We start from the raw sequence: 13,069 nt of genomic DNA on the forward strand, positions 1-13,069 counted from the left end.
TTTATAATGAATTTGATGTGGAAGTTTTTTTGCCTGCAATCAACTTGCAGTCAACAGAAAGTATAAAACTGCTTTAATATTATAACCCACACTCTTCTTAGCTTAGATGATACAGAAAATCAGTGGTGCATGTGTATTTGTTCCAGATTAAATCTGTATTGTTAGTTGACCCAGTAATGCATCTAGCTGGCATTAATGGAAAGGAGCATCAGCTGTTGAATGGTTGATCCTTGATGACTGTGTAACCATGTGGCATTTCATCATGCCATAGGAAATGCATTTGTTACTTTTTCCTTCACTGATACCCAGTGCTTCTTTGCCCTAGGCTTTTGTACATGCATTTTATTTTCCATTAATAAATTAGACATTCTAAATACTAGAATGGAGTCATGACTTGGAGCTCTTGGATTTGTTATTAATGCTAGCCATGCAACCTTTATTAGTACACACACTCATTCGGGTTTTTTTTTTTTTTTTTGCTTCAGTATTTTGTGAAATTGCAAATTGTACCTGCTCTATACCAGAAGAACATGAGTGAAAGGTCCTGCTCTTTACTATTTTAGTACAAACATTTCAGCTCAAAAAAAATTAAAAAAAAAAAAAAAGAAAAAAAAAAGGAAGGAAAAAAAAAAAGCTTAACTGAGAAAGATTTTTAATCCTCCTTTGTTTATACCCAAGATGCTTCCTCATGTCTAAGGTGGTACTACAATTGCTACATAGACAGGTTTGGCTAATACTGCAAGAAAATCAAGAGCTGGCCAGCCAGCATTTTGCAGTGTGCATGTAGTTGTACACTTTAAAAATAGCATTTTGATTCCTAGATGCAGTACACTTTGAAATACAGATCTGGATGGTTTCGAGAGGTTAACTTTATAATAACAGATACCATTAAGCATTATGGGAAATGCTATGGGTCTATTTGTTTACTGTTCTGAAAAAGCCTGTTAACACCATTGTATAGGTAAAATTCAGCCTCTTTATTTAGCAGCCTGTATTCTGACAATTTAAAAGTGTTTAACTGAATTGCTGATGTAACACATGTACACAGTGACTCTCAATAAAGCCAACATTTATTGCATTTACTTATATACAAGGCCATGAACAAATAGTGCATTAATGTTCAGAGAGAGAGGACAGTGTTTGAAGCAGTGCTGTATTGACCTTACTATTTTTGAAAAAACCAACCAACCAAACAAAATAACCCGAGCAAAAGCTTGTTGTTGCACTTGGTTAGATTTGTGTTTGAAAAAAAACCAACCCATGTCAGACCTTCAGCATTTTTGGTAGTTAGTTATGCAGAAGGGTGACCAAAATGGTGCCCATAACTATTATCATTAAGTCTTCATACACTGGAAATTTATCTAATTTCTTCTTTCCTAGTTTCTACTGTAACTAAGAAAGCACTACTAAAGTTAATTTTAATAACCATTAATCCTGACATGCCAATGATCTCTATTTCCCCTACTTCTTTCATTTGGCATTTAAATCATTTCACTTAAAAATCTTTGAAATAGCCTCAAATGTGCCTAGACTGATTGAGATGAATAAGTTTGTTTCTAAGAGGAGGGAAAGAGAAGATACATATGTATATTAGCACATGCCAAGGTGAACAGATAACCCCAAAGAATCTGTTATTCAAAATATTTTAATTTTACTCTGCAATGAAATTCCACAAAGGTCCTTTCTTGTTCCTTTTGACCCATTTTCTGTGCCATTTACTGGAAAGTACCCAGGCAAATTGCCAACAATTCCTAATGTCTCTGGAGTAATGGGATCAGAATGGCCATGGTATCACCACAGCTTTTTATGGTGGAATTTGAAAATGTTTCTTTTGTGGCAGGCTTTCAACTTTAAGCAGAATAAATTCTTAGCTGAGGCATTTGGCAAAGAGTGCTCTGCATGACTCAGCAGCAGATCTTCTCCATCTCAGATTTTGGTTATATTAATATAAGGCTTATTTTTTACATGAACTTATACATATTTATGACTTAAGTTCCCTTGCATGCTGCTGGGCTTTCTCCAGTTCCAGTGCTTGCCTCTCCGGCTACTCCAGCAAAGCCACATGATATATGCTACACAGAGATTCAGTATTGAGGTGGATGGAAAAGGAATCAGTGACTGAAGCAATTTTTTCATTGATAAAAGAGATAATTCTCCTTAATTAGGGTTTCTTAAGGGAGAGCTGTGCAAGTTTTCCAACATTCAGGTTCTGCAATACTAGAATGGAGTCATGACTTGGAGCTCTTGGATTTGTTATTAATGCTAGCCATGCAACCTTTATTAGTACACACACTCATTACTCATGCAAGCAATTGCACTGACTTGAAAGAGGCTCTCTGTAGCACAGGAACCAACCTTGAGTCATCAGCTCTTTGTTAGAGACATCACCACAGGGTCAGCCAGGTTCTACAGCAGCTGAGCAAACACACTCTCTCTAATACATGATGAGGGAAGTGCTCTGGCCAACCTCCTCAGTACCGTGAGTGAAGAATTGGAGAGCTGTTATTTTTCCCTGTAGTGAGAAGGGAATGGATCGGGAACCATTGGTGATTAGTTCAAGCATAGACTGAAACTACTCTACGTGCTACTAAATAGCCCTGCCTTCAACTGAAAATACATTTTTGCCCAAATCTGCACTTCATAAATCTTCCAAATTTTGTCATACACCTTTCATAGAGTCATTGAGGTTTGTAAAGACCTGCAAGATCATTACGTCCAACCTTTGACCAAATATCACCATGTAAACTAAACCATATTCTTTAAACAAACTGTGTATTCAACATGAAAGGAGAGAGCTTCAGAAAAAGATATGGGTAAATTTGAAAACTTCTTACTGAAAGTATATGGAACAGCACACAGTGACAGTTAAAAGTGTACAGTTGAAGAGCTAGGAAAAAGAAAACAAACCAAAGGCTGATATCTTTTATAAATAGGGTACTTAAAAACAACATTTTGGAAAAAATGGGATACTTTTTCAGTGCAGCAAAGGAGCTTGTGACCATGTGACTTTGAGGTCAGGAATTTTACATGACTGAAAATAGTCATCTGTATGAACACTGAAAACATGTTGGACAATAAATAGCCCAGAAGCTTGTAGGCTGTAAGTGCAAGCAAGCATATGTACTGTGCATATACCACATGTGTTTCTTGCCATTTTCTAGCAAATGGCAGTAGCTCCTTGTAGCCCTCAGCTGGGGTAGAAGATTGTGTGAACACCAATTCTTGTGAGCCATGGTCCAGAAATCATTGCTTTTTATTTGACTATATGCATAGCCATTAAAAACAAACAACTCCCCGAAGTTCCAATAAAACCCTGCAGTTACCTATTGGAAGATCTGAGAAGTGCTGCTGCACACTGGGCCACCCTGAATACTGCTTGTACAGTCAAAAGACTGATTTCAGTTCTGTACTGAAATAAAAAAATGCTGGCTTTGACAGATAGGCACGAGTTTGTTGTAGTTCAGACTCTCAGTCTTCAGCTTGTGTTTAAAGGAAAAGGTACCTGTTTCCAGCTGGTTTTGGAAAAATCTTTGCTGTGGTTGTGTTCTGAGACTTTCTACCAACAACTGACTCTTTAGGAAGGCACCTTCTAACCCTCTTGTCACCAAACCCTTAACAGAGCTTGGATGAAATGGAAGTTGACAGCTCCCATGCCTGAGGACACAGCCTATTTACCAGCAGCTGAAAATTCTATTGAATTTTAGGAGAGCACATGATATGAATTCATAGATATTACCATACACAAAATAATTAAAACCAAGGACTTCTGCTAGAAGTGGGAGAGATTTAATTTTTTTCCCCTAGATCTCTGCCGCAAGGGTGAGTTTTTATGTGCCTTCTCTGGTGTGTAAAAGCAGCCACACTGCAGTCTTTTCTTACGGCCAGGATTCAATAGGGTCACTCTTCTCTCTGGCTAACTATTTAAATTTGTAGGAACTTAATATCTTTGAGCCTTATCTGACTCTGTTGTATTTGAAATTGGCCCACAGATTAACAAGTTAGAGGGAATGATATTTGGACAGGGACACAGATGCATGTGTTCTAGAATCCACACAGGGAAAGGATCATGTATTTCCTTTCAAGTCTTGCTAAGAAAAGCCTCCTCTTATATAAGACTGTTAACTAGTGTCCTCCAATCACTATCACCTTCCTCTGAGCACTCAGGAATTGCTAACATAGGAGAGTAAGAAACATTCTACAAAGATGGGTTGGTCAAGTTATTCGGGTCTGGCAAATCAAGCAGTCCGGCAGTTTGTTGTGTAGGCTGTTGCTCTTGTTGAAATATCTATAAAACTTGCAGTCATTTCTGATTAGATTCAGAGTAAGTATCTATGGTCTGCCTAAATATTTAAAGATCTGTACAGCTGTACAAAACCAATCTTATTCCCATTATTAATCCCAAGTACAAAATTCCAAAACACCCCACCTGCCAAATTTCAAAGCCATTTTGTACCATGGACGCATGAAAGTGATGTCATGGGCGTGACCAAAGTCACCACTCCTCAGCTGAAGCCATTACAAGCATGTGTGTGCTCTTAATGTGCCTCGGTTGTGGATCTAATGACATTAACATGAAACACACTGGAAAACACACTGGAATCTGTAGCTGGAGCAAACTGAGTCCAGTCACACAGCACTGCCATGCTTGAAGCCTCCAGCTGCAGCAGCCAAATTCTTCTGGTCATGTGCTCACAACTACGCAGTGTGTGAGGATTTTAGAGTACTTAAATGTCAGCTTCTGGGTGGAAAAATGTTTTTGATCTTTACAGCACAACTGGTGCTCTGCTGTGATATTTGTTCTAGTCGGTGCAATTAGTCGTTGACCAAGTTTATTATTTACTCATGACCCTTTGCCTGGCATCCAACATGTGAAAATTGCAGCTTTTGGACAGAACGGGGAACTGTAACTTGTTGAATTACATATTCTAGAGGGTACAGGTATTTCAGTAATTTTCTTGCCACATCTGATGTGGGGTTTTGCCTCAGCACCTACAGATACTGATTCTTTCTCAATTAAACTTGTCAGGAAAATTAATCAAACATCAGAGGTTTATGTCCAAAAAGGAGACAGAGGAGTTCTGTAACTTTATTTGAATAAATGGGGTCTGTCAAAATTTTTAGGGGACAGCTCTTCCTTTTTATCCTAATTTCCCAGCTGCATTTTCTCTCTCTCTTTCCCCATTGGCTGAGGTACTTGAGAGGTACAGACTTCCTAACATCCCAAATACCTAAGACCCCCTTCTAATGTACACCCCCGTCCCGTTTTCCTTTTTCCTTGTTTCTCACTTCTTTTTCTCTAAATCTGGAGATCTAGCAGCCTTGAGTAAGTAACAGTCTATGTCAATTAGTGGAATTCCTACGGAATTTATGGTTCTCACGGTTGCTTCTTTCATGTCTCCGCACCTGGCATTATCTACCATCAGGCCCACAGTTTGTTTATAAAGATACTTCCTTCTCTATTCAAACTGATGCTTTTTGGGTTGTACCTTTTTTTTTTTTCTTTTTTTTTTTTTTTTAAGGTAGGTGTGTGTGTGAGTAAAATGTTATTTTCTAATATTTAGAAAACACCTAATGGGTCATGCCATAAGGTCGTCTTTTCAGCTGAGGGCTTGAAGCAAGGAGCTGCTTCATCAGAATTAAATTTGAGGTTAATTATCCAAACAAGTTCACTTCAACAATCCTTCCTGAACGCGCATTTGCCAGTAATTTCCGTGCCGCACGAGTAACAAAGTAACACGGCGCTGCGTTTGCGCTTTGCCTCCTCCAGTGAGCCCCCAGCTGCAAGCTCAAACTACAGCCCTTTTCCTTCTCTCGGCTGATGCCCGCAGCTGTCGGGAGCCTGGGGCAGCCCCCGAGAGGAGAAGGGCCGAGGGCCGGGGGCAGAGACACCGCCGCCCTCCGTTTACCCCGCCCTGCCCTCAGCAGCCAGGACGCCTCTCGGGCGGCGGAGACCCGGGCACAGCGCAGGGACGGACCGAGAGCTGCGGCGCTGGGCCCGAGCCCCATCCCGTCCCGGGAGCAGCTCCCAGCGCGCTCCGCACCTCGCGGCCGGGCGGTGTCCGCAGCCCCTTCCCCGCGGGACCCACCCCTCCCCGGGGCGGAGCGCGGCGGCTGCCCCGCCTCCCCGGCCGCGGCGGCTGTCACGGGGCGAGCGGGCCGCACCGGGCTCCTGCGGGGCCCCGCGGTTTCCCTTCGGCCTGGCCGTGGCAGTCCGGCGGCATCCGCGCTCTACCACCATGCTCAGGCGGATTCTGCAGCGGGTAAGGCAGCGAGGCCCCCCCAGCGGCGAGGGCGGTGTGCCGTGCCGGTGCCGCTTCCTGGTGCCGGCCGGGCTCAGAGCTGCGCTCCCCGCGGCAGAGCCCCAGCCACCGGCCCTGTCCGGCCTGTCCTGCGGCACAGGGTACGGGCTAGGGCCGTCGCGCCCCCGGAGGCCGTGAGTTTGTCCGCCCCCGCCCTCTCGCTGGGGGACGTTTCGAGCCCCGACGGGACGGGACGGGACGGGCCGGGCCCGCCGTCCCGGCTGGGGGCGGTGTCGTCCCCCGGGCTGGGCGGAGGTGCTGGCGGCGGGCGGTTCCCGCGGCCGGGCCTGTCGGAGGGGCGAGGGCCGGCCCTGGCCGGCGTGGCTCCCTTCCGTAGCGCGGCGGCGTCTCCGCCCGCCGCCTGCGCTCGTCGCCGCGGCTGCGGCCGCCCGCTCATAGGGCAGGATAAAGGGAAGCCCGGCCTGGGGAGAGCCGCCGCCGGGACCCGCGGTGATTTCCTCAGGGGCTGGCAGGCAGCAGGCTCTTAACGCCGGGAGCCAGCCCGGCAGCCGCCGTCCGGCCGCCTCCCGTGGTTTAGGAACCGGCTTTTCCGGCAGCTCTGCCGGGCTTGGAAAGCCAAGTTGTGACACTGGTTTATGAAACCCTTCTCGCCTGCCCAGATCCCCGCGCCGGTGCCGGTCGCCTTGCAGTTGGCCTGCGGCTCGGGTGGGAGCTGCAGGAGGCGCTGGCGCAGGGCAGGTGCCGGCGTGGTCCCGGCTCCGTGCGGGCTCGGCAGGGGGATGCTCCCAAAAGGGTTGAGTCACGGCGGCGGTGGGCAGGCAGCGCTCCAGATCCCGCACCGCCGGAGAGCGGTGGCGCAGGAGGCGCTCACGGATAGAGGGAAAATCAGCTGCTTTCCCCGTTTTATCCGCTGTTGCTTCCAAAGCGTGCTGTCTGTGTAACACCTCTGCGAAAGAGTGTTTTATTGGAAACGCTGGCTTGCTCTCCTTGTCTGCCATGCAAAGAAGCGTTGCCATAAGAATGAGAGTTAGGGGAAATAAAGTAAGCGTGCCACCAACTTTTTCAGTGTAAAACATACCTCAGGTTATTTTTCAGTCATAGACCCTGAGCAGGTGAAGATCTTGGTCTATTTGGAGCTTCGTGTTTACAAGGAAGAACTTCCTTCCTGAAGCTTAATGGGAAGCCCTGGTAACAAGCGGGGAAACTTAGCACGGACCTAATTAAATATTGGCAGCAGTTAACTGGATGTTTATTGATTCTGAGTAACACCAGGCCATCAAGGAAGGCTTATGTAAAAGAGGAAAAGCTTCATACAGTGCCAAAGGATATTTGCCCCTAAGTATGAATTCTGCTAAACACATCTTATAAACATCTAAAGTCAGTGCAAAAGTTTCTGTGTGAGAAACAGACATCTTTTTCTAAAAGATTCAACAAATAGTTCTCCAGTGGCTCCTGAAAGTTACGGGATTACAGGGGAGGTTATTGTCAAGAAAGGTGAAACAGACTTCTTCGTGCCTAAAAATTAAGTAGAGAAATGACAAGATTTTTGAAGGTGTTAACCTTTAATTGCTGAAAATAACTAGGCTTTTAAAAATTCACCTCATACTAAAAGGGACTTTAGTAAAAATAGTGATTGCATGCACAACCTCGTACATATGTACCATTTTGACTTGTGCTCTGGTTGGCAAAATGTGAAAAATACTTCTGCTGTACTTTGGTATTAAAAATGAATCTTAGGTTTATGTCAGGTATTTTAATAAAGAACATAATTCTTAATGTCTTTGATGTGTCTTGTGCAGTAATTTGAAGGATAAGGAACCTCTTCTTGACCATTTTATTGTCCATCATTTGTATAGCTGGCAAAAAACGCTGCCTTTCTGTTACTGAAACATAGCTTCTTGCATATCTCTTTGGTTTGTTACATGAATGTAGGTGATGCCACCCTTTCTAGCCAGAGAGCTAAACATTATTGGTAATATAACTGGAGTTATAAAAGTATGTTTTTTGAAAAAGGAATTCTTTATTACATTCGTTTTTGTTGTAACTAGGCTGGCTGACAAGCTGCAAAGGAGGAAGACAACAGCTACAAAGATACGGTTTATAGTTTCTGATTCCTGAAGTTTCAAAGCATCAAATGTTTATTTTTTATACTGCTTTTCTACCTTGATCACCTTTCTATTTCATCCATAGTTATAATTTCTGCTTTTAAAAGCATCTTCACTGTGAGCTTGAATGGCATATTTTCAAAGTAGAAAGTATGATACAGTAAACATTACTTATTTAGTTTTCGAGGTTAGTATCTCCATGCTGTCTTCAACTAGCTTCTCATTTTACATCCTTTCCCTGCAAGCTTGTGAATTTTTTCACAAGTTTCTAAATTTTTTGTATGTTTTCAACATGACATCTCAGGGATCCACCTGTTTTGTATGTTTGCACCATAACCCCCCTTTTTGTATGTTGTTGCCACTTCCTGTTTCAAGCATTGTTCATCGATCTAGAAAAAGGTAGTTTTTCCCGAAAGGAATCTCCGTGGAATGTCTGAGATGCACCTTTCCTGCTCCCATAGATTGATTTTTGTTGTTGGATTCCTTGGAGAGCTGTCTTTTCTTTATTGTGCTCAACTTTGATGCCCTCTGTGGGCATTGTGTCATTTCCCCGTTGTTAATCCACTGTGGGGCAGTGGCAGTTGCCTCTGGCCTGTTAAAGCAGAGCCCATTTCTTGTATTTGCAAGGAGGAGGCATTTATTTTCAGCTGGTAGAAAACTGATTACTTTGACCTCCTTCTGAGCCTTCTTCCCATTGCTTATGATTTTTTAGTGGGCAACTCATCTATTGGGCCAGTGTGACTACTTTTACATTAGTTTTTGTCTCCATTATTTGTCTTTAGCAGTCTACAACTGTTGGCTACTGTGCTGTGTGTGAGTGCTCTCTGTGCTCTTCTTTGCTTTCTGTTTCTAACTAATGCTTGAGTTTTTGGTCTTGAGATCTTGGTGTCTGGGGGAGAACAGGGCTTTGCAGGCATTTCTGTAGCTCAGGTAGTACAGTCACCTTTTCTCTTACTCCAGGCTCAGGCACAGAGGTGTTTACTTGTCTGAAATCATTGCATCTCATGCCTGACTTAGAATTTTCTTTACACATTTATAAGTGCAGATAGCATATTTGCTTGGATAGATGCTGAACTGCAGCTGTGCCTCTGCCCTCTCCTCAGAGCCAAAGGGAGCGTGTGTGCCTGTTCCTGGGCACAAAGTGTGCTTGTGTGAAACTGATGGCATGATGAGAAAGGAAAGTTTTATGCCCTCTGAAGTCAGGAGTCATTTCATTTTACAGAGTTACAAAGTAGCATCACACTGCTTTAGAAGTAAATGGTATTACTGTTCTGTATGGCAAAATACCCTGTTCCTAGCACTGAGAGTTCTTTGGCAGCAAGGGCTGTGGCCCTCTTACCTTCTCAGTTTTGTGTCTTGTTTGTTGCTTCAGGGCGTTTTTATGGTTGTAGTAGTACCCTTAGTAGTCGTATTTAAATCTGTGCTGAAAAAACTGTTAAATCTGAATCTTTTCACATTTTCTCAAAGCTTTACATATTTTTTCAGAGGTTTTAATTTATTCTGAATTTCAAATTGCTGAAAAGAGTCTTCTGACTGAAAGGAATGTAGCTATAGACAGATAAAAGACTATGCAAAAATGACACAGTAGTGGTCCATATTTATACTCCCTCATCTTAAAGCATTAACTCAACTCACTCATTATATAATTTTCTATTCCTTTTCAGAAGACAAGCTGCAGTCATTGTCAGAATTCTTGTTGCTTAATGATGTTTCTTTATATTAGCTTGCAGTTTTGAGAAAACATAGAGGATGGCATTATGGTGTTTAGTGTATTACAACTCTAGGGTTAGGGCGAGCAGTAGAAATGTAGGATTCTCTGCAAAGTAAACAAATGTAATTGATAGCTAGGAGAGAAGTATGCTGGATCAAAAACTAACTTTGCATTAGTCTTTCAACTCTGGGTATGCCTTCAGATGTCAGATGTTACTTTTGTAATTGTACATACACAGAAGCCTGTGTGGAAATTTTCTTTTTCTCTGGGGTTAGTAAGTCATTTATTTGCTCCCCTCTGTAGGCCATCTGAAAACAAAGAACATCATTCTGAGTCCTTTCATAGATCACAAAGTCCAAATTGTTCAATGTGTTGTGATTCTTTTTTGTTTAATGGAATATGATACCGCAGGGGTATGTGAGCATAGCATGACTGTGTGTGTGAACCGATTTGATGATGCAATGGCCAATTAGAAAAGACATTTGCAGTGTCCCATTCCTTATTGGTAGGTTAAGGGTATTTAAATTACATTACGACCTTGAAAGATAAATTAATTTTGTTTTTGATCTTGGCTTCCTTAAAATTCTTCCAAATTTTTATTTTAAGTTTCTTATCTGTTTTGCAGATGGATACTATGAACTATAACTTGAAAGTTACTTAATGACCTCTTTCCTTCTCACTCTTCTTTCCCGTGCATCACACTCATCAGTAAATGTCACCATTTGTACTAGGCTTTCTAAATCTAGCTTGGAATTATGCTTTCTCTTTTCAAGAGCACACATTGATTTTTGAAAGGTTAAAAGGATTTTACCAGGTACTGTGTAATAATTTCTGTCATACAGTGCATGCAATGAGACATGCCATCCAGTGCATATTAGTGTGATTATGGCATGTCTGAAGTGTTTCATAAAGCAAGTACTTTAAGCAACCGTGGAGTAATAACAGTGTACTGTGGAGTAATAACAGAAGAGCTTGCATCCTGGAGGTGGTAATAATCTCAAATTTGTAGTGCTAGTCAACTCTGGGGTGAAATGGGATGGGCAATTGAAAGTGTAGAGTAGTGTTGTATAAGGAGTTATGATATGAGGTGAAGAAAATGTTATGTTAAGTGTTGCAGAAAATTCTTGGTTTTGGGACAAAATGATTCATTAGGTATGCTGAAAGTGTATATTCAAATATTGCAAAAGTGGAGGTAGATGCTGCCTGTCTAAAGATGCAGTTGGACCATCTCTTAGTGCCCCTGAAACATTGGATGCAGTATTCTAACTTACCTGTCTTCCTGGGAGACCTAGCTTCAACTTACCATTTGTTTTAGATATTCTTCTGGCTGTCAATGGAACACAGTCCACATGTTCATCAGTGGAGTTACCTAACTTGTATTTCAAAGCTTTCCTGTGGGATGTGTGTTTCTGTGGGCAGCACTTCTTAACACTGCTGAACAGTTGGGGCAGGAAGGGAGCTCAGGAACTCCCTAGTCTGAGCAGTGAGCAGGATCAGCTTGGAGGTCAAGAGCAAGTTGCTCAGGCCTATCTCATACTGGAAAAGCTGTTCTTTACATTCAGTAGGAATCTCTCATTTCAGTTTTTGTGTCTGGTCTTCCCTCTGTGTGCTGCTTAGACCAGCTTGGCTTCCTCTGTTTGGTGGCCTCTTCATGAGTCGTGATGTGGCTGCTGTTTGGCACTCCCAGAGCTGTCTCTGCTTCCACACTGAGCCAGCCCTGTTCCCTCAGCTTCTCACACGGGTCAGATGCTTCATCCCCAGATGTGTTGGTGGCCTTTTGCTAAACTTTTGCTGGTTTATCAGTGTTCTCCCTGGACTGGGAGAGCAGTATCTTGACGTGGTGCACTGGCTGCTGGCCAGTGGGGAATGATCACTTCCCTTGATTAGTTGGCTGGGCTCCTTGTTAACACAATCCACGCTTCTGGCAGCCATCTCTGCAGACAGGGCACTCTGCAGGCTCTTGTTCCATGCGCTGGCTGACACAAGGCCTCAGTCCTTTTCAGCAGAGAGACCTCTCTTACTGCCAGGAGTTTTCCTTCCCTGTCACAGGACTCTGCATTTGTCCCTGTTGAATTGCATAGGGTTCCCCTTGGTCTGTTTCTTCTGGCATTTCTAGGTCCCTCTGAGTGGCAGCCCTACCCATGAGTCCTGGTCCTCCCAGTTTGATGTCGTGTGCAAACCTGAAGAGTGTGTGCCTGTGGTCCATGCTGGGATGTCCCTTTTTTAGTGTCTGTATCAGTAACCCTGGAGAGAAGTACCAATGCCTTCACTTTGACATATTTTGCATGTGTATAGTACCTCTGCTTACCCCCTTTTTTGTCTCTCCTGTTATTAACTTGCAGAGCTTGCATTGCCTTGCCTATTCCTTTTGTATGCTGTGCTAGAAGGAAGTGGTGTTCATATTTTCTTTAGATATACAATACAGCTAGAGTGAAAAAGACATGGAGTAGGAAAACCAGACTGTGTTGATCACATAACTGATGACTTCAGAGAGGGCTGGAATAAGGAGAGATGGTTGTCTTCTCTTACTGTCACCAGCCCCCATAGCTTAGTGCTTCACTTCTCACTTCCCTTTGGCCAATCTTCAGAGCCTTTCCAAAACTGAAGTGTATTTCACTGGGAATTAAGTCCTTAACAGTAAACTTCACCTGTTAATGTAATATTTTTTAGATTTGATAAATAGTAAAAGGCTGTTATCTTTGTTATCTTTATCTTTGTTATCTTAGTTATCTTAGTTATCTTAGTTATCTATGAAGGTTGAAAATAGAACATTCTTTTTAAAACAAAGCAGGAAAATATACTTAATATTCAAAGAATGGGAATCATGTGTGCTGCAGATATCTTATAAGAGGTTATATAACTGATTTGTCATCAAAAAAAAGGATCTATTTGAGCAAGAAAATTATTTTCTGGATAAGATTTTGGAGGCACCAAGATCAAGAAACTAAAATTCTGTCCCTCTCTCTGTAGGTTTCAATCTATATATTTAAATT

The 13,069-nt window shown here is 42.8% G+C and overlaps 1 protein-coding gene across 1 annotated transcript in view; it reads left to right on the top strand.

Annotated features, from left to right (window-relative positions):
* Nucleotides 1–5,967: 5,967 nt before the first annotated feature.
* The window catches only part of EEA1 (early endosome antigen 1), a 67,641-nt gene continuing 60,539 nt past the window's right edge, over nt 5,968–13,069 (top strand). The window contains exon 1 of the mRNA XM_041474236.1: nt 5,968–6,260. Within this exon, the coding sequence (XP_041330170.1) occupies nt 6,237–6,260 (24 nt within the window). The 5' untranslated portion in view covers nt 5,968–6,236. The remainder of the gene's footprint in view (nt 6,261–13,069) is intronic.

This window comes from Pyrgilauda ruficollis, unplaced genomic scaffold (assembly GCF_017590135.1).
Source record: "Pyrgilauda ruficollis isolate IOZ18807 unplaced genomic scaffold, ASM1759013v1 scaffold32, whole genome shotgun sequence".
Taxonomy (NCBI): Eukaryota; Metazoa; Chordata; class Aves; order Passeriformes; family Passeridae; genus Pyrgilauda; species Pyrgilauda ruficollis.